Below are 21,138 nucleotides of genomic sequence, written 5' to 3'. Positions count from 1 at the left end.
AACAGTCAGGTAGCATTTTTCTTATTAGTGCTTAAATTATGGTAGATTTGTCATTCTCCACTGGAAAAAATGCACTTTAGTCAAGAGCCAACCCAGGCTTCACTGGTCACTTACATTTGCAGGTGATCGATCACCACTGAGGGGGCACATAGCTGTAGGTGGGCGTTCCTGGACCCCGATACGTGGGCACAGTGACTGGGTGAGGGGTGACAGGAGTTGGGGAGTGGGCAGTCAGCAGAGTACCTGTAAGAAAGAGCAGCACGTCTCAGTGGTAGGTAGCATAGCCCACACTCAATGCTGGCCTTATATCATCACTGCACAGCTTTACACTGTCTCTGACAAGGAGGGAGGTCAGAAAGAGGGGAAAGGCCTTGACCTTGAGTGCTGTCAGAACTCTGATTATATAAGAACTCAAAGATGTATAAACAAAGAAAGCTCGTATTGGTAATACATTTGTGGGAACCTTTATGCCTTCCCTTCATATAAGCATACTCAATTATTTTTGTGGATTAGATGATAAAAGACAAAATAAAAATATTATTATTCAGCCTTAAAAAAGAAAGAAATTTGTCACATGCTACAACTCATATGAACCTTGAGAACATTATGCTAGGTGGGAAAAAAACAGTCACAAAAACACAAATACTGTATGATTCCACTTATTTGAAGTCCCTAGAGTAGTCAAATTGATAGACAGAAAGAATGGCGGTGTCAGGGGTTGGGGTTCAGGGGGAAAGAGAAATTGTTTAGTGCTTCAGTTTTGCAAGATAAAATAGTTCTGGAAATGTTTCACAACAGTGTGAATATACTTAACACTATTGAACTGTACGCTGAAAAATGGATAATATGATAACAAATAAATGGAAGAGAGGGATTGAGGGAGGTTACAAACTATATAAACTTCTGAGTACATTAAGAGAAAGGTATTTTTCCCTAACCTGAAGAAAAGTCAGCAATTATTTGAGTCCATTTACAGACAAGCACTACCTCAAACATAACACCTTCATCTTGCACTTCTTCACTCTCCTGTCTCTCTGCCCACACCCATCACAGATTTATCTTCACCTCCCTCTATCTGCCTCAAACATGCAGTTCTATCCGTGCCACAATCTCCTCTGCCTTCAAAGATAAGTATGGGAAAACCAACTAAAATAGAGACTTAAGAAGAAACACCTTTCTCTCTGGCACAATATTCTTACACTGAAGTAAAATCTAGAAAACAGAGGGAACAGTACTTTAAAAAAAAAATCCCAGCCATGGACAACCAAGTGCATAGTGTATACCTGGCCCCCTGCTACAGAGGTGCCAGGACTCCAGGTAGATATGCCAGTTCTAGCCAAGGTTCTCATCTCAGTGGTTTACTTTCCCTGGGAAATAAAGTCAATGAATGCCAAAGGATTTCTACAAATAGATGCGATCTCTGTTAACATAAGTCTAGCTTTCCTAGACAGACAACTTGGCCTGCAAAGGAGCCCATACTAAAAGGAAGTACAAGAGGTCCAGTACCCCAGAATATAAAATTGCCCTTCTGCTTAAGCTTTACATGCTCATAAGGGAGAGCTGGTCATTCCTAGTTCCTACTGCCAAATGGCTCAGCTCACCAACAAGGTGGCGCTCTCAAATTCAGAGAATGCCATCCAGCATACTCTACCAGGAATGAAATGAGAAGGGGAAGAAAAGAAAAAAGTAATATGCTGTTCCTTCCCAAAAGAGTATGTTCTTCCACACAAATCTAGAATGGGAAATCAAGGCCAAGGGTCAGAGTATTAGTTAGCTCTCCCTTCCCAGCTGTCATGCCACCATAGAATAGGCAACCCAGAGTTGACTCACCTGCTGACATGGCCATAGTGGTCCCAGCCACCATGCCCATGGTGACCCCGTTGCCTCTTGGTGGAGGGATGGGAGCAGGGTACACTGTCGCCGGCATGCCGTTGGGCTGCACCACCGTGGTGTGGTGGATGACGTGAGGGGGTGCTGCATACAGGGGCTGTGTGTAGAATGTGCCTTGCTGTGGGGAGGAAGAGAGACAACTGCAACAGGGTCCTACACACAGGGGGTTAAGGGCCCAGATGGGATCTACATGTACAGTGCCCAAGAGCACTATCAAGAGCCTCACAGTGCACCCCAGGCCTACCTGTGCGTATGGGCTCTGCTGGGGGTAGGCACTTCGCACAGGGTATACAGCAGTCTGGTAGGGGTTGGGGGAGGAGGAGTACGGTGGCACCACCCCGCTGGTAGGGGAACAGGACACTTTGTAAGGTGTGCCAGGAGTGTAACCTGAAACAAAGAAGCCCAATGATCTTATCACAAACCCACATTTGGCCATACAAAGGGAAGGAACCAAATATGCAGTGAGAAGCGAAGCAGTTTTCCAGCCCTGACTGTATAAGATATGACTCCACTGTGGCCCCATCTGCGTTCCACTAAGATCTGACTTCATTACTTAATGTACAAGAATGTGTGTATAGAGTGGGAGTCACTTGGGAAGAAGGAATAAAAAACAAAGGAAAAAGTCATACTGAAAGTATACTCATATAGAAAAAGGAAAAAACACCTGTCCTGATGGAATATAAATTGGTACAGCATTCCTGGGGCATACTACGGCATTAAAAGCATGTATTTCTCTTAGTTCCATAATTTCACTTGTAGAAATTTGTTTTAAAGAAATAAGCAAGGGCTTCCAGTCAAGGTGGCAGTGTAGGTAAACTCAGTACTCGAAACCTCCCACAACCACGTAAGAATTACAACTAAATTATGGAACAACCATCACTGAGAACACCTGAAATCTAGCTGAACAGATGTCCTATAGCTAAGGACATAAAGAAGCCATGTCAGACTGGTAGGAGGGGTGAAGACACTAAATGGGCTGGTCCCACAGCCATATGCAGCAGTGAAAGAGAGGAATATCTTGGCTGTGGAACAAGGGCTCCTAGTGCCATCATTTTTGGCTTTGAAAACCAGCAGGGATTGTAGCCGAGTGAGACAGAGGGCTGCAGAAGCTCAAAGGGTACCAGGGATAAATGGGGAGGAACTGAATCCTCTGGCATTAAAGCGGGGGTTAGAAGGGCAGCTTTATTCCAGAGAGTAGTGCTAGCAGAAGCCATCACTCCTTTGCTGTCCTCCCCCATGAGTGGCCTCCATATCTGAGTCTCCATCAACCTGGTGATTCCTTGCAACCCTGCCCAACCGAACTTGAAGACCCACCCAAGCCCTTTCCAGTGGCTTTTTTTTTTTTTTAACAAAGGGCCTATCTTAGCTCATGCTGCAGACTTTCCTAAAATCTCTCAAACACCATCAGGCCAGGCACTAAAATCAGCCTAACCTGGTTTGCAGCTTGGCGTATCCTGGGCACCTCTAAGGCCAATGCAAGTAGCAGCCATCTGCAGACTGCTTTGTAGGTCATGCCAAGTGGTCCCGGGTAAAGCACAAGCAGCAGTTGACCTTGGCCTGCATCTCCTGGGAGGCCCAAGAGACAGCACACAAGGTGGACAGCTTCAGACCACATCAAAGCACCACCAAACCACCTCCATGAGCAACACACTCTAGGGGTGGACAGAGCAGTTACCTAAGCTCCACTGAAGTGATTACAACTCCAAGGAGTCGGCCCCTGCATAGCAGATCCTCCAGTGGTCACAGCCAGCCCTCACAGCTGACCATGAGGGTGCACACAGCCCACACACGAAGCGCCACCTGGAGTGCCCAGCTTGGGTTACCATGGAGGCTGAGCCACTGGGCCCTACAGACACCTGCTACATAAGGCCACTCTACCAAGACTGAAAGACACAGTAGCTCTACCTAATACATAGAAACAAACACAAGGAGGCAGCCAAAAAGAGGACACAAAGAAACATTTCTCAAATGAAAGAACAGAACAAAACTTCAGAAAAAGAACTAAACAAAATAGAAACAAGCAATCTACCAGAAGCAGAGTTCAAAATGCTGGTATAAGGATACTTAATGAACTTAGGTAAAGAGTAGAAAAATTTAGTGAGAACTTCAATAAAGAGATAGGAAACATAAAAATGGAGATAGAAAACATAAAAGAGAACCAGTCAGAAATGAAGAATACATTACAGGGAATCATAGTAGAGGATCAAATCAGTGATTTGAAAGGCAAGAAAGCAGAAAACACCTACCCAGAAGAGCAAAAAGAAAAGAATAAAAAACAGGAGGATAGTGTAAGGAGCTTCTGGTACAACTTCAAGTGTACCAACATTCACATCATGAGGATGTCGGAAGGAGAAGAAAAAGAGCAAGAAATTGAAAACCTGTTTGCAAAAATAATGATGAAAAACTTCCCTAACCTGGTAAAGGAAATAGATATATAAGTTCAGGAAGCACAGAGTCCCAAACAAGATGAACTCCAAGAAGTAAACACCAAGACACAGCATAATTAAAATGCCAAAGGTTAAAGACAAAGAAAATCTTAAAAGCAGCAAAAGAAAAGCGGTTAGTTACCTACAAGGGAGCTCCCATAAGACTGTCAGCTGATTTCTCAACAGAAACTTTGGAGGCCAGAAAGGCTTGGCACAAAATATTAAAAGTGATGAAAAGCAAGGACCTACAACAAAGATTTCTCTACCCAGCAAAGCTCCGTTTAGAAATGAAGGGCAGATAAAGAGCTTCCTCCCCCAAAAAGCTAAAAGAGTTCATCACCACCTAACTAGTATTACCAAAAAAGTTAAAGGGTCTTCTTTAATAAAAATTTTTTAAAAAGACAGAAAAGATGAATAAAATGGCAATACATAGATATCTATCAATAATTATTTTAAATGCAAATGGATTAAAGGCTTCAATCAAAAGACATGGCAGTTAAATGGATAACAAAACAAGACCCTTACATATGTTGTCTATGACAGACTTACTTCAGATAGAAAGACACAGACTGAAAGTAAAGGGATGCAAAAGACATTTCATGAAAACAGAAACAAACAAACAAAAAAGCTGGGGTAGCAATATTTATAACAGACAAAATAGACTTTAAAACAAAGGCTATACCAAGAGACAAAGAGGGATCCGGCAATTATACTTCTGGGTATTTATCTGAAGAAACCCAAAACACTAATTCAAAAAGGCATATACATCCATATGTTCACTGCAGCATTATTTAAAATGGCCAAGATATGGAAGCAATCTAGGTGTCCATCAATAGATGAATACAGAAGTGGTGCATATATACAATGGATTATGAGTAAGCCATAAAGATAATGAAATCTTGCCATTTCCAACAACACGAATGGACCTAAAAGGTATTATGCTGAGTGAAATAAGACAGAGAAAGTCAAATGCCAGATGATTTCTCCTATATGTGGAATCTAAAACAAAACAAAACAAAACAAACCCCCAACAAAATAAATGAACAAGCACAACAGAAACAGACTCAGAGATACAGAGAACATTTTGATGGTTGCCAGACTAGAGGGGTTTGGGAGGATGGGTGAAAAAGGTTAAGCGATTAAGAAGTACAAATTGATAATTACAGAATAGTCATGGGGATGTAAAGTACAGCACAGGGAACACAGTCAATAATATTGTAATTAACTATATATGGTGTCAGGTGGGTACCAGATTTATGAGGGTGTTCATTTGGTAAATTCTATAAATGTCTAATCACATTTAGGGTTTTACACCTAAAACTAATACAATATTGTACACCAACTATAATTAAAAATAAAAAATTCTTTTAAAAAAAGAAGCATGGCAATGACCTTAGCATCATGGTGGCATGAGATGTTCCCTTATCTCTCCCCTTCTATCTGTAACAAGTAAAACAGCCATGACTCAACAAAGACTCCTCACCCAACATACCAGGATACTGGAGAGATCCATGCATCTGTACAGCTGAAAATGGGTGGACTAGAACACACAGACGAGTAGAAACTGGGAGAAGAGCAGAGGTGCCACCCACAACCCTGTTCCCACCACCACAACTCTAGCCACCCCACAGAGACAGTGTACACGACTTCAGCCTGCTAGTCATAGCTCCACAGGCAACCTGAGCTCTCTCTACCCTCCAACCCCCATCTCACTGCCATAGCAGTACCCATGACCCAGATGACTCAGATGTGGTGGAGGCACCCGCTATCCTGGTGACTGTGGGGTATGACCCCAGTGACACCAGCAGCAGCAGCAAGGCACTAGTGATCTCAGAGGCACAAACAGCAAGGACAAGGGCACCAGAGACACTTTTGGTGGATGGAAAGCACTGGTTCTCAAATATAGCCAGAGGCATCTTAGGTAAAAGAAAGCAAAAATGTGCCCTATGGCACCTTCTACTGGAAAACAAAAGAGAGGCCTCTAATTACCAACCTGTTGAAATTTCAGAATCAAAGTAAATAACAAAGCTATACCAAAATAAGAAAGGTATTGGCTACTTCAAATGTGCCCAGAGGAATAACTCAAACACCATCAAAAATCATGGTTACATGGTAGCAAAAAAAGAAAATAATTCTTCCCAAACCACACTTAAAGTCACAAAAGACTATGATCTAACTGACAGAGAACTCCAAATAGCCATTACAAAGGAAACTCAGAAAGGCAGTTAAATAGGCTCAAGAATAAAATTAATAAGCAGAATAAGTAAATTAACAAAGACCTAAACAGAAATTCTAGAGGTGAAGAACTCAATAAATGAGATCAAGAATGCACTGGAAATATAACACATCATACAGAAGAGAGAATTGTGAGCTAAAGAGCAGATCATACAGAAGAGAGAATTGTGAGCTCGCAGATAGAAATCTACAAATAATTCAGGCAGGTGAGTGAAGAGAAGATTTTTTTTCAAAAATGAAGAACTCTACGAGAACTACCCAACTTCATTAGAAAGGGCAACCTAGGATAATGGGTATTCTGGATGGAGAAGAGAGGGAGAAGGGAGCAGAGAGCTTATTTAGAGAAATAATAGATGAGAATTTTCCACACCTGAGGTAGGAACTGAATGTACAAGTCCACAAAGGATGATTTTAGCTATGAGACATATTATATAAACTGCACACCTAAAAGAACACCCTAAATACCTCAGTGCAAAAAAAACCTTCTCCAAGATATATCAAAACTGTCAAAGGTCAATGAAAAAAAATTTTAAAGGCAGCCAGGGAATAAAAGATGGTAACCTACAAAGGTACACCATCAGGCTATCAGCTGATTTCTCCACAGAAACCCTACAGGCCAGGAGAGTGAAATGACATTTAAAATGCTAAAAGATAAAAACTGTTAGCCAAGAATAGTATATTCTTTAGGTATGAAAACGAAATAAAGGATTTCCTAGATAATCAAAAGCTGAAGGAATTCACCACCACTAGTCCTGCCTTGCAAGAAATGCTTAAGGGAAGGAGCTCTTCTACCTGAAACAAAAAGGCATGAGTATCCAAAATTTTGAGTAAGGTGATAAGAAAACAGAATCAGAAGTTTGCAACTCTATATCAGAAAAGGTTGTTAGACAATTAGAGTGTAAAGGTTTAAGGAAAACAAAAAGCATTAAAAAATAACTATAGCTACTTCAATCTGGTAATAAATTCACAATATTTAAAAAAACACAATTTGTGATAATAACATAAAAGGAGAGGAAGAAAAGGACAGAATCCTGCATAGGTAAATGAAGATAATATAAGCAGGAAAAGGACGATTTTAGCTATGAGACATATTATATAAACTCCACAGTAACCATAAAACAAAAATCTAGAGCAAAGACTTGAAACATTAAGAAACTGAGAGAAATATAATAGAAAATCACCAAAATGATAGAAACACAAGGAAAAACAAACAATAGAGATAAAAAAAAACAGAAAATAAAAGATAAAATAGTGCTACTAACTCTTTTATATGAATGATCACCCTAAATGTAAATGGAACTCACCAATCAAAAGACATGGAATGGTTGGATATAAAAAACAAAATCCAACTGTACGTTGCCTTCAGGAGACTCAGCCCTAAAGACAAACATGTTCAAAGTGAAGGGGTGGATGATGATACTCCAAGCAAATGATAGCCAAAAAAATCAGGTGTAGTTATTAATATCTCAATTTAAATAAGTACCAATACTTGTATCAAAATAGAATTCAAGCCAAAAGAGATAATAAGAGACAAAGGTGGATATATGATGACAAAAAGGGACAATCCATCAAGAAGACAGAACAGTTATATATAAAGCCATCAGTAAGAGAATTTTAAAGGGAGAAATAGATAGCAACACAACGGGGAACTTCAATACTCCACTTACATCAAAGGTGATCCAGAAAAAAAGTCAACCAAGAAATATCAACCTTAAATGACACATTAAACCAGATGGACTTAACAGATCTCTATATAGAACATTCCACCCAAAAGCAACAGAATACACATTCTTCTCAAGTGCACATGAAACATTTTCAAAAACAGACCATATGTTGGTACAAAAAAAGGTTTCAATAAATTTAGGAAGAGTGAAATCATATCAAGCATCTTTTCCAAACACAATAGTATGAAATTAGAAATCTACAAGAAAACTGAAAAATCATTAATATGTGGAGATTAAACAACATGCTACTGAAAGACTAAGTCAATGAAGAAATCAAAAGAGATATCAAAAAAAGGAGACAAATGAAAACAAAAATATGACACACCAAAGTCTGAGATGCAGCAAAACCAGTACTAAGAGGGGAGTTTATAGCAATATAGGCCTACCTCAAGAAACGAGAAAAATCCCAAATAAACAATCCAACCTTACACCTAAAGAAAACAGAAAAAGAAGAACAAATGAAACTCAAAATCAAAAGAGGTGGGAACTAATAAAAATCAGAGTGGAAATAAATGAAATAGAAACTAAAAAGACAATAGAAAAGATCAGTTAAATTAAAAGCTGGTCCTTTAAACAGATAACTGAAAAGAAATGAGAAGGCTCAAATAAATAAAAAAACGAAGTTACAATGGATAACAGAAACACAAAGAATCTTAAGAGATTACTATAAACAGCTATACGCCAAAAAATTAGATGATCTAGAAGAAATGGATAAATTCTTAGAATCAGACAACCTTCCAAACTGAATCATGAGAAAATAGAGAATCTGAACAGACCAACCACCAGTAAGGAGATTGAAACATTAATCAAAAACCAAAAAAGTGAGTGATCCGGGAAGATGGTAGCACTGTGACAAGAAGCAAAGCGCCCTTGCTCCCAGCCATGGACTTGATTTACTGCTAAAAGACTGCATAACCAGCTTAGAAAAACCAGAGAAATATACCTGAGTGGACATATTTCAAGGAAGGAGCACTGAAGAAACATCATAGGCTCTGGTAAGAGAAGGGAGGCATAGAAAGGGGGAGTACCCCCTAAAGCCTGTGCTGGGCTACGAGGCCCAAGGCCTAGAGGCTGCAAAGCTCTCCCGGAGTGTGGAAGGGCATCCAAAAGCTGGAATCTCAAACCCGGAGCAGAGGAGAACGGAAGGAGAGTCATGCAGGGTGGGCAGAGGGAGCCAGGGGAAAAGTGTGCTTGCAAGGAGGGGACCACACCTTCCCAGTGAAATACAGCTGCTAAAGGTGGAAGGGGCAGCAGGCTTTCACACCGGGTGCTGACCGTAGGAAAGGGTATCCCACATTGTGTGGCTCCTGAATAGAAAGGGGCCAGAAGGCTGCACTGAGCAGCCACATACAGGGATATTGTGTAGAACCCAAGAAACCATTTGATCTGTGTGGCCTGGAGAAGGGAAAGAGAGCCCTCCCACCACCAGAAAGGGTCCAGAGCCTCCAACAGGGTGAATCGGGACTCCAGCCACCAGAGCTGCCAGGTGCTACGAATCTAGGATTTTTGAGTCGCTCTGAGGGGAGCCCGGATAGTGCGCAAGGAGCTGCCCCAACTTTACTGAGATCAGCCATGCAGGGGGCCTGCAGGGGGCTGACTTTGTGACCCTTCCTGCATGGTAATAAGGCACAGGGGCAACGGGACCTCGCAGGGCGGGTTTACTGCCTATGTGTTGTTCTGTGTGCTTTTAAGTTTTTGATTCCTGAATGGATGTCCACCTTCCTGGCTTGCATTGGGGAAACAAACCAGTGAAAGCTGGGATTTGTGTCTGCAATGTGGAGAGTTTGAACCGAGCGTCATATGCAATCCGCCAACCAGGTCTGGGAAAGGAGGGGCGGAGCACACCCACCTCTCCTGCAGCTAGGAGAACCACCCCAATAGGAAAGGGACTGGTTCAGGTCACTGAAGCCCCAGATATCACCCGCAGGGCACAGTCCTGAGGAGGAAGAGGGAACAGCTCACAGGAGAAAATACAAGAATAAGACTCTCAGGAACTACTATTTGGAAACTGGAGGAAAAGCTTAAAACCCTTCCTGGGGGCTGGGCAGGCAATGTGGTCACCAGAATATTTTTTTTAAATCAAACCCACTGAGCCCAGGATGCTAAAACTGCTCATACAGAAAAGGCAACAAACTGAAGTCAATCTGAAACTGCAGCAGGCCATTGTATGGGGAACTAGAATTGGAGGATAAGGTAGAGACTGAGGAGTTGGCTTTGAAACAGAGACTGATTTCCCCACAGTGAGTGCCTGACAGTGAAACCTCTAAGTAAGGGAAGAAATATCCAGAGCTACATTAGCAGGCTTCCACCCTAGAGACACTTCAGAAGACTCTGGAGTAAGGTCAGGCAACCACAAGGGGGAGGAAAAAGAGCTGACAAGTGGAGAGGGTTCACAGAGAGCCTCAGACCAGCCAACTACCTAAGGATGCCAGAGCCAAACCTAGACAGCTCCTGACACTGGCTAGTACATAAGTACCTACCAGGAAAACTGAAATCAGCATACAAAACAGTTAGCCTCAGACAACATAAGCTGCCCAGATGAAACTCACCTGATTGACTTTTATTATTATTTTTCCTTAGAAAAAAGAGAGAAAATTTTCTTTAATTTTTAAATTAATTAAAAAAAAATTTGTTTAGCTTTTTTTTGGTGTGTGTGTCTTTTGTTCTATTATCAAGATTTTATTGACATTCTCTGCTTAACTGCTGGGACATTATCATTATAACCAATAAGATTCCTTCTTTTCTCTACTGTCTTCCCCATATCTCTTATTGGACTCCCTCCCAGCCCTTGCTTTATCTCTCTCTTCTCATTCCTTTGGCATAACCTTTTTTCCCCCCTCTTTCTTTCTTTTATTTTTCTTCCTTCTATCTTTCTGTCTTTTTGTTTGTTTCTGTTTGTCTCTTTACTGTATTTTAAAAAAATTTTCAACTATTTTTCCATCCTATGCTCTACCCTTAATTTTTTGCTCGCCCTTCTTTCAGAATCTTTTCCCCTTTTATCTTCCAGTAGCTTCTGCATTTTTTACTTTTTATTTTAATTTATTATTCTTAACATTTATTTTTCATTACTATTAGCAATATCATACTTTTCTACCTCTTTTTTTTCTCTTTCCTTTTTTTCTTTAGCATTTGTATTCTCACATCACTCTCCCAATTCTGCTTTCACTTGGGGTGTTTTCACTGTGATTGTCAGGATATTGTGTAAGATATTGCTTGTTTCCTGGGAGTTTGGTTGTGTATTGTCTTGCCTTGCCAGCACCCGTACAACAACGAACACAACATGGTTGGGGCTCAGACACACAGTTAACTAACCACAGAGGAGAGTCCCCCAAAGAACGGGTCAATAACAATCTAGACTCAATCACAACAGGAGAGCTCAAAGAACCCACAAAAGGGACACCCACAAGAGAGACACACCTAGAGCAAATAGTTCAGAAATATAAGGAAAACACACCTCCTACCTCCACTGGACAGACACTACAAAATCCCATCCCGAAGGCTGTGAGACAGCAAATATATCTAAAAAAGACACAAACACTAAGAGCCACCAAAATGAGGAGACAAAGAAACAACGTGAAACTAAAGAAAAGGAAAAGTCACCAGAGGAAGACCTTGATGAGAAGGAGTTATGCAAGTTATCAGAAATAGAATTCAGAGTAATGGTTATAAAAATGCTCAAGAACAACAAGACACTTAATGGAAAGATTCAGGAACTTAGTGAAAGAATGAAAAAAGAGCTAGATATGATAAATAAGAACCAGGAGTAATGAAGAATACTATATCTGATATCAAGAATACACTGGAAGGAATTAAAGTCAGGCTCAATGAAGCAGAGGACAGAATAAGTGACTTAGAAGATGTAGTAGAAAAAAACACTCAATCAGAGCAGCAAAAAGAAAAAACACTTAAAAAGCATGAGGACAGTCTAAGGGAGCTTTGAGACAACTTGAAGTGAAATAACATTTGCATCATAGGTACAAGAGGGGTAGGAAAGTGAGCAAGAGAAGACAACCTGGTGGAAGAAATAATGACAGAAAACTTCCCTATGCTGGTGATGGAGAAAGCCACACAAGTTCAGGAAGCACAGAGGATTCCAAGCAAGAGGACCCATAGAGACCCACTCCAAGTCACATCATAATTAAAATGGCAAATGTTAAGGACAAAGAGAGAATATTAAGGCCTGTAAGAGAGAGAAAAGAAGTGACCTACAAGGGAACCCCCATAACACTGACAGCAGATTTCTCAAAAGAAAGACTTCAGGCCAGAAGGGTGTGGCATGAAGTTCTCAAAGTAATCAAAAGCAAGAACATGCAACCAAGACTGCTATATCCAGCAAGGCTATCATTTAAAACTGAAGGTGAAATAAAGAGCTTCCCAAACAAAAGGAGGCAAAAGGAGTTCAGTACCACCAAACAAGCATAGCAAGAAATGCTAAAAGTACTGCTTTAAGAAGAAAAAATACTGAGAGAAAGGTACATTAGCTTAAAGGGGCAAAATGGCACTAAATAAGTATATATCAATAGTAACCTTAAATGTAAATAGAATAAATGGTCCAATCAAAAGACACAGGGTAGCTGAATGGATAAGAAAATAGGATGCAAATATATGCTGTCTACAAGAGACCTACCTCAGAGCAAAAGATTCATACAGGTTGAAAGGGAAGAGATGGAAAAAATTATTCCATGCAAATTGAACCAAAAAAAAAGGCGGGGTAGCAATACTTATTTCTGACAAGTTAGACTTCAAAATAAAGACCATAACAAGAGACAAAGATGGTCACTACATAATACTAAAGGGATCAATCCAACAGGAGGGAATAACCCTTATAAACATATATGCACCCAATATAGGAGCACCTAAATATACAAAAAATTTCTTGGTAGACTTTAAGGGGGAGATCAACAGCAATACAATCATAGTGGGGAACTTAAACATCTCACTATCATAATTAGATAGATCATCAAGTCAAAAAATCAACAGGGAAACTTAGAGCTTAAATGACACACTAGCTCTAATGGATTTAAATGACATTTACAGAACATTTCATCCCAAAGCAGCAGAATTCACAAATGCACATCGACCATTCTCAAGTGCACATGGACCATTCTCAAAACTAGGTCACATATTAGGACACAAAAACATGTCTCTACAAATTCAAGAAGACTTTTCAAAATCATATCAAGCATCTTCTCGGAACACAATGCCATGAAACTAGAAATCAACCACTATTAAAAAAACTCAAAAATATTCACACACATGGATAGTATGTAATTAAACAATGAATGGGTTAACAATGAGATCAAGGAAAAAATCAAACACTTCTTGGAAAAAGGGAAATGAACACACAACCCAAAATCTATGAGACACAGCGAAAGCAGTCCAGAGAGGAAAGTTCATAGCAGTACAGGCAGACCTCAAGAAGCAAGAGAAAGCTCCACTAAACCATCTAACACAACTACTAAACTAGAACGAGAACAGCAAGAAAGGCCCGAGGAAGTAGAAGAAAGGAAATAATGAAGATCAGAGCAGAAATTAATGACATAGAAACTGAAAAAACAATAGAAAGAAAAGAAATCAATGAAACCGAGAGCTGGTTCTTTGAAAAGATAAAACTGACACACATTTAGCCAGACTCAGCAAGAAACAGAGAGGACCTAAATAAATAAAATCTGAAATGAAAGAGGTGATAAAATAAGTGACCCAAAAGAAATACAAGTATCATAAAATACTATGAGCAACTATATGTCAACAAACTGGACAACATGGGTGAAACTGAAAAATTCCTAAAACCATACAGTCTCCCCAAGCTGAATCAGGAAGAGTCAGACAACCTGAACAGGCCTATAACAACTAATGAAATTGAAGTAGTAATGAAAAAACTCCCAGCAACCAAATATCCTGGACCAGATGGATTTACAGGAGAGTTTTACCAAACATTCAAAGAAGAATTAACACCTACTCTCTTCAAAGTATTCCAGAAAATTCAAGAGGAGGGAAGACTTCCAAGCTCTTTTTATGAGGCCAGCATCATCCTAATCCCAAAACCAGATAAAGACACTACAAAGGAATAAAATTACAGGCCAATATCCCTGATGAACATAGATGTTAAAATCCTCAGCAAATTTTAGCAAACAAGATCCAGTAATATACTTAAAAGAGCATACACCATGACCAATTTAAATTTATTCTGGGGATGCAAGGCTGGTATAATAGTCGCAAATCAATAAATGTGATATATCACATAAAAATCAAGAAAACAAAAATCATATGATCATTATCAATAGATGCAGAAAAAACACTGGCCAAAATCCAGTACCCAATTTTGATAAAAACTCTTAGCAAAGTGACAATAGAGGGAACATACCTCAACATAATAAAGGCCATATATGACAAATCTACAGCCAACATCATAATCAATGGTCAAAACCTAAAAGCGTTTCCCTTAAAAACAGGAACAAGATAGGGATATCCGCTTCACCACTGTTATTCAACAAAGTATTGGACGTCCTTGCCACAGCCATCAGACAGGAAGAAAACATAAAAGGTATCCAAATTGGAAAGGAGGAAGTAAAACTGTTATTATTCACAGATGACATAATATTGTACATAGAAAACACTAAAGACTCCACCAAAGTACTACTAGATTTGATAAATGAATTCGCCAAGTTAGCTGGATACAAAATTAACATCTGGAATTCGACGGCATTTTTATACACCAACAATGAACTCTCAGAAGGAGAAACTAAAAACACAATACCATTTACCACTGCAACTAAATAAGGTACTTAGAAATAAATTTAACCAAGGAGGTAAAAGACCTGTGCTTGGAAAACTACAGTACACTGAAAAATGAAACAGAGGAAGATATAAACAAGTGGAAGAATATACAATCTACCATGTTCATGGATTAGGAGAATTAATATCATTAAAATGTCCATACTATCCCATACAATCTATAGATTCAATGCAATCCTTTTAAAAATACCAACAGCATATTTCACAGATCTAGAACAAATATTCCAAAAATTTATATGGAACCAAGAAAGACCATGAATAGCTGCAGCAATCTTGAGAAAGAACAGAGTGGGAGGGATCACTTTACTGGATATCAAACTATACTACAAACCCACCGTAATCAAAAGAGCCTGGTATTGGTACAATAACAGACATATAGATCAATGGAACAGAACAGAGACCCCAGAAATAGATCCATGCCATTATGGATCACTTAATATTTGACAAAGGAGGCAAGAGCATCCAATGGAGTAAAGACAGTCTCTTCAATAAGTGGTGCTGGGAAAATTGGACAGGTACATGCAAAAAATGAAACTAGACCACCAACTTACTCTATGTACAAGAATAAATTAAAAATGGTTAAGACATAAAGTGATAAAATCAACAAAATCCTGGAAGAAAATACAGGCAGTAAAGTCACAGACATCTCACACAGTGGAATTTTCACTGATACACCTCCTAGGGCAAGAGGAACTAAAGAAAAAATAAACAAATGGAACTATATTAAGCTAAAAATTTTCTGCACAGCAAAAGAAATCCGCCTCAAAATACAAAGGAACCCCAGAGCATGGGAGAATATATTTGCCAAAGATGTATCTGATAAGGGGCTATTTTCCAAAGCGTACAAAGAACTCATACAACTCAACAAGAGGAAAGAAACAATCCAATTAAAAAATGGGCAAAGGACCTGAATAGACACTTCTCCAAAGAGGACATACAGATGGACAAGAGACATATGAGAAAATGCTCAACATCACTAATCATCAGAGAGATGCAAATTAAAACCATAATGAGGTATCACTTTACACCTGTCAGAATGGCTACCCTCAACAAATCAACAAATGACATGTGCTGGCCAGGATGTGGAGAAAGGGGAACCCTAGTACACTGCTGGTGGGAATGTAGACTGGTGCAGATACTGTAGAAAACAGTATGGAGGAGGTTCCTCAAAAAATTAAAAATGGAACTGCCTTTTGACCCAGTGATCCCACTTCTAAGAATATATTCTAAGAATCCTGAAACACTAATCAGAAAGAATATATGCACCCCTATGTTCATAGCAGCACAATTTACCATAGCTAAGATCTGGAAACAGCCCAAGTGCCCATCAGTAAATGAGTGGATAAAAAAGCTGTGGGACATTTACACTGTGGAATACCATGCAGCTGTAAAGAAGGAGGATCTCGTACCCTTTGGGACAGTATGGATGGACTTGGAGAGTATTATGCTAAGCGAAATAAGCCAGGCAGAGAAAGACAAGCATCACATGATCTCACTTATATGTGGAATCTAAAGAAATTAATAAACTGATGAACAGAATAGATTCAGTGACATGGAAGCATGGATCAGACTGACAAATCTCAGAGGAAGGTGGGGTGGGGGGTAGAGAGTAACCAAAGAATTTATATGCATATATGCATAACCCAAGGACAAATACAATAGTATGGTGAGGGACTGGAGATGGGCGGGGGTGGGGTTGAAGGGGTCAATGGAGAGAAAAAGAGACATCTGTTATGTTTTGGGAAAAAAAAAAAGTACAGGGCCAGACATGGGCTCACTGTTGAATTCTACCAAACACTCAAAAACAGTAAATACCTATTCTCAAACATTTCCAAAAAATTAAAGAGGAGGGAATGCTTCCAAACTCATATTACGAGGCCGACATTACCCTGATACCAAAAACAGACAAGAACACAAAGGAAATTATTCAGATAAACATAGATGCAAAAATCCACAACAATATATTAGCAAACTGAATAAAACAATACATTAAAAGAATTATATACTACCATGGTCAAGTAAGATTTATTCCAGGGATGCAAAAGTGGTTTGATTTCTGCAAATAAATGTGATACACATTAACAGAATAAGAATAAAAAGTATTACCATCTCGTCCTGGCCTTGTGGCTCTGTCAGTTGGAGTGTCGTCCCATACACCAAAAGGTTGCAATGCAAGTTCACTTCCTGGTCAGGGCATATACATAGGTTGCAGGTTCTATCCCTGTTCGGGGCACATACAGGAGGCAACTGATGGATGTTTCTCTCTTACACTGATGTTTCTCTCTCTCTTCAAAATCAACAAAAACATATCCTCAGGTGAGGATTAAAAAAAATCATTACCATCTCAATAGATGCAGAAATAGCATTTTGCACCATTCAACATCCATTAATGATTTTTTTAAAAATTCCCAGTAAAATGGATACAGAAGGAAAAGTACATCAACATAATAAAAGCTATATGTGACAAACCCACAGCTAGCATCAGATTCAACAATGAAAACTGAGAGCTTTTCCTCTAAGATCAGGAACAGGACAAGGGTGCCCACTCTCACTACTTTTACTGGAAGTCCTAGCCAGAGTAATTAGGCAAAAAAATAAAATATATAAATAAGTAAATAAGTAAATGGCATCCAAATAAGAAAGAAGTAAAACTATTTGCAGATGGCATGATTTTACATAAAGAAAACCCTAAAGACTACCAAAAAAACTATTAGAAATTATTAACAGATACAGTAAAGTGCAGGGTACAAAATCGATTTACAAAAATTGTGGTGTTTCTATACAGTAACTACAAAGAATAAGAAAGAAAAAATAAGAAAACAATCCTACTTAAGATCGCAACAAAAAGAGTAAAATACCTAGGAATAAATTTCACCCAAGAGTTGTAAAACACCTGTACAATGAAAACTAGAAGACATTTAAATAAAGTGAAGATGACACAAAGAATGGAAAGATATTCCGTATTCATATACTGGAAGAATTAACATTATAACAATGTCCATGTTATCTAAAGCAATCTACAGATTCAATGCAATCACTATCAAAATCCCAATGGCATTTTTCATAGAAACAGAACAAAATAAAAGCCCTCAAATTTGTATGGAACCACAAAAGATCCCAATCCTGAGGGGGAAAAAAAAAAGCTTGAGGTATCACACTGCCTGATTTCACACTATAAAACGAAGCTACAATAATTAAAAGTGTATGGCATTGGCATAAATTCACACACAGACCAATGAACAAAATTAAGAAGCCAAAAATAAACCCACACATATATAGTCAACAAATTTACAATAAAGGAGCCAATAACATACAATTAAAAGAAAATAGTCTCTTCAATAACCAGTGTTGGAAAAACTGAACAGGACTTGCAACAGAATGAAACTGAATCACTATCTTCCATCATACACAAAATTAATTAAAAATGGATCAAAAACGTGAATGTAAGACCTGAAACCATAAAATACATAGGAAAAAACATAGGTGCTAAGCTCCTTGACCTTGGCGTCAGGGGTATTTTTGTGGGTTTGACCCTAATGGCAGGCAAGGGAAACAAAACCAAAAATAAATAGGACTACATCAAACTGAAAACATTCTGCACAGCAAAGGACATGGTCAACAAAAGAAAAAGGCAACCTACCAAATGAAAAAAAGATAATTGTGAATCATATATCAGATACGAGGTTAATATCCAAAATATATAAAGAAATCATAAAACTCAACAACAAAAACAATTAAAAAGTGAGCAGATGATCTGAACACTTTCTTTCCCCCCCAAGAAGACATACAGATGGTCAACAGGTACATGAAAAAGGTGCTCAACACCACTAATTATTAGGGAAATGCAAATCAGAATCATAATGAGATACTCACACCTGTTAGGATGGCTATTATCAAAAAGACAAGAAGTAAAAAAATTTTGGAGAGAATGTAGAGAAAAGGAAACCCTTGTACACTGTTGGTGAGATTGTAAACTGGCATAGCCATTATGGAAAACAGTACAGAGGTTCCCCAAAATATTAAGAACAGAACTATCACACATAATCCAGCTTTTCGTCTTTTGGTTATTTGTCTGAAGATTACAAAAACACTAATTTGAAGCAATTTATGCACCCCTATGACCTTGGCAGCATTATTTACAATGGCCAAGAAACAGAAGCAATCTAAGCGTCCATCAATGGAAGAATGAATAAAGAAGATATGACATATATACAAATGGAATATTACTCACCCAGAAAAAATGAAACATTGCCACTTTAGACAACATGCATGAAGCCTGAGGGTATTATACTTACTGAAATAGGTGAAAAAGAAAAAGACAAATAGCATCATCATTTTACTCAAATATGAAATATTTTTTAAAACATGACAAAAAATCCCAAACAAAACTAAAGAAAAAAATTCATAAATGCAGACAACAGATTGGCTGTTACCACAGGGGAAGGGTGAAATGAATAAGGAATCAGACAGATGGAAACTAGACCTTTGGTGGTGAGCACACTATAGTGTATACAGATGTCAAATTATAATGTTGTATACCAAAAACTCATAATGTTATAAATCAGTGTTACTTCAATTTAAAAAAAGGAGAAGAAACATGGATTTGAAGAAAGGCTTAACTGTAAGCATGTAAAAACAAAGGGAGATATTGGTGAAACACCAGAGCTTAGGTAAAAAGATTTCTGGTTAATAGAGCAGGTTGAACACAGGTTGCCTCTGTCCTCACCCAAAATGACAATAAAGGAGATTAATAAATAAATAAATAAAAACAAAGCCATGCAGATCAAGAATTGTAGATAAGATAACATTTGGAACCTAAATATTTGTAATCTAAAAAGCAGAAGTGCAAAATGATTTTAGCAGACTCAAAAGATACACTCTCAGCCAGCAGTGAAGAGGGTCAAGAAGCAACCTGACACCAGGATAGCCCCCTCCCCAAGATCTAGCAGCTGTTAGCACTTGTTTCCAGGAGCTGATTAAGGGCTATGATATGGAAAAGTGGCTGAGTCTATCTGTTAAGGAGTGAGATGCCTGGATCCCTTTCCTGGCCCCCTCATCTCAACAGAGAATAGGGGTTTATTCTCCTGGGAGGGTAAGCGAGTATCTCTGAAGTGCTATAGCCATAGCAGCTTTATTCATAATGACTAAATGTCTGCCAGTAATTGGGGTACTTCCACACAAAGAAATACTACTCAGCAACCAAAGGGATAAAACTGCTAATACATACAACATGAGATAAATCTCAAAAAAATGATAATATACAAAAGAAGCCAGACAAAATAATACACATTGTCTGAGTTCACTAATCTGAATCTCTCATCTACACAGATTAGGAAACAGATTTGTGGTTCCCAGGGGCCAGAGGGCATGAGGGAACCTCCCAGGGGAATGAAGTTACTTGACTGGGGTGGTGTTATACATCTGCCTAAACACAACAAACTGTACACACTTAAAAGAGTGACTTTTAATATATGTAAATTATACCTCAATAAAACTGCTTTCTAAAATGTCTGAGATACCATTTCTTATTCACTAGAAGAGTTGATATGGTGAAGTGCTCACACAGTCCATGGGAGTGTCAGCACAACTTTTCATAAAGCTACTGATATACTTCACACAGAACCCAGCAATTCACTCCCAGGTAGTTTCCTTAGAAAAATGAAAACATACATGCACAGTGGGACTTGAAAATATGTTCCCCAGTGTTATTCATAATAGCCAAAAAATGAGAGATATAATCCACATGTTCATCAACAGGAGGGTGGATAAATTATGATACATCCATATAAAAACTACTCGGTATCAAAAGGAAAAATCAGAAGGAGGGAATGATTTGGAGAGGGTAAAAGGAAAGTTTCTGGGATGATGAAAGTGTTCGATATTTTCTTTTAGGTGGTGATTACATGAGTATGTATAATTCTTAAAATTCATCCAACTGAACACTTAATTTATGCATAAATTATATTAAAAAATGAGCTGAATATAAAAGAATTAAAACTAAAAAATTTTAAGTTACACTACTTGATTGTGTTGAACAGTGTATCTATATTCTGTTTTTAATTTAAAAA

At 38.6% G+C, this 21,138-nt stretch overlaps 1 protein-coding gene across 6 annotated transcripts in view; it reads right to left on the bottom strand.

Annotated features, from left to right (window-relative positions):
* The window catches only part of FAM168B (family with sequence similarity 168 member B), a 67,073-nt gene that overhangs the window by 4,768 nt on the left and 41,167 nt on the right, over positions 1-21,138 (bottom strand). For all 6 annotated transcript variants that reach the window (XM_016215779.2, XM_016215782.2, XM_087814387.1 and 3 more), the window contains 3 exons: positions 2,135-2,277; positions 1,831-2,008; positions 115-243 (listed from right to left, as the gene is read on the bottom strand). In XM_016215779.2, coding sequence (XP_016071265.1) covers positions 131-243; positions 1,831-2,008; positions 2,135-2,277 — 434 coding nt within the window. In that variant the 3' untranslated portion in view covers positions 115-130. The remainder of the gene's footprint in view (positions 1-114; positions 244-1,830; positions 2,009-2,134; positions 2,278-21,138) is intronic.

Source organism: Miniopterus natalensis, chromosome 2, assembly GCF_054644295.1.
Source record: "Miniopterus natalensis isolate mMinNat1 chromosome 2, mMinNat1.hap1, whole genome shotgun sequence".
NCBI classification, from domain to species: Eukaryota; Metazoa; Chordata; class Mammalia; order Chiroptera; family Miniopteridae; genus Miniopterus; species Miniopterus natalensis.
This window is presented reverse-complemented; position numbering and strand designations above follow the sequence as displayed.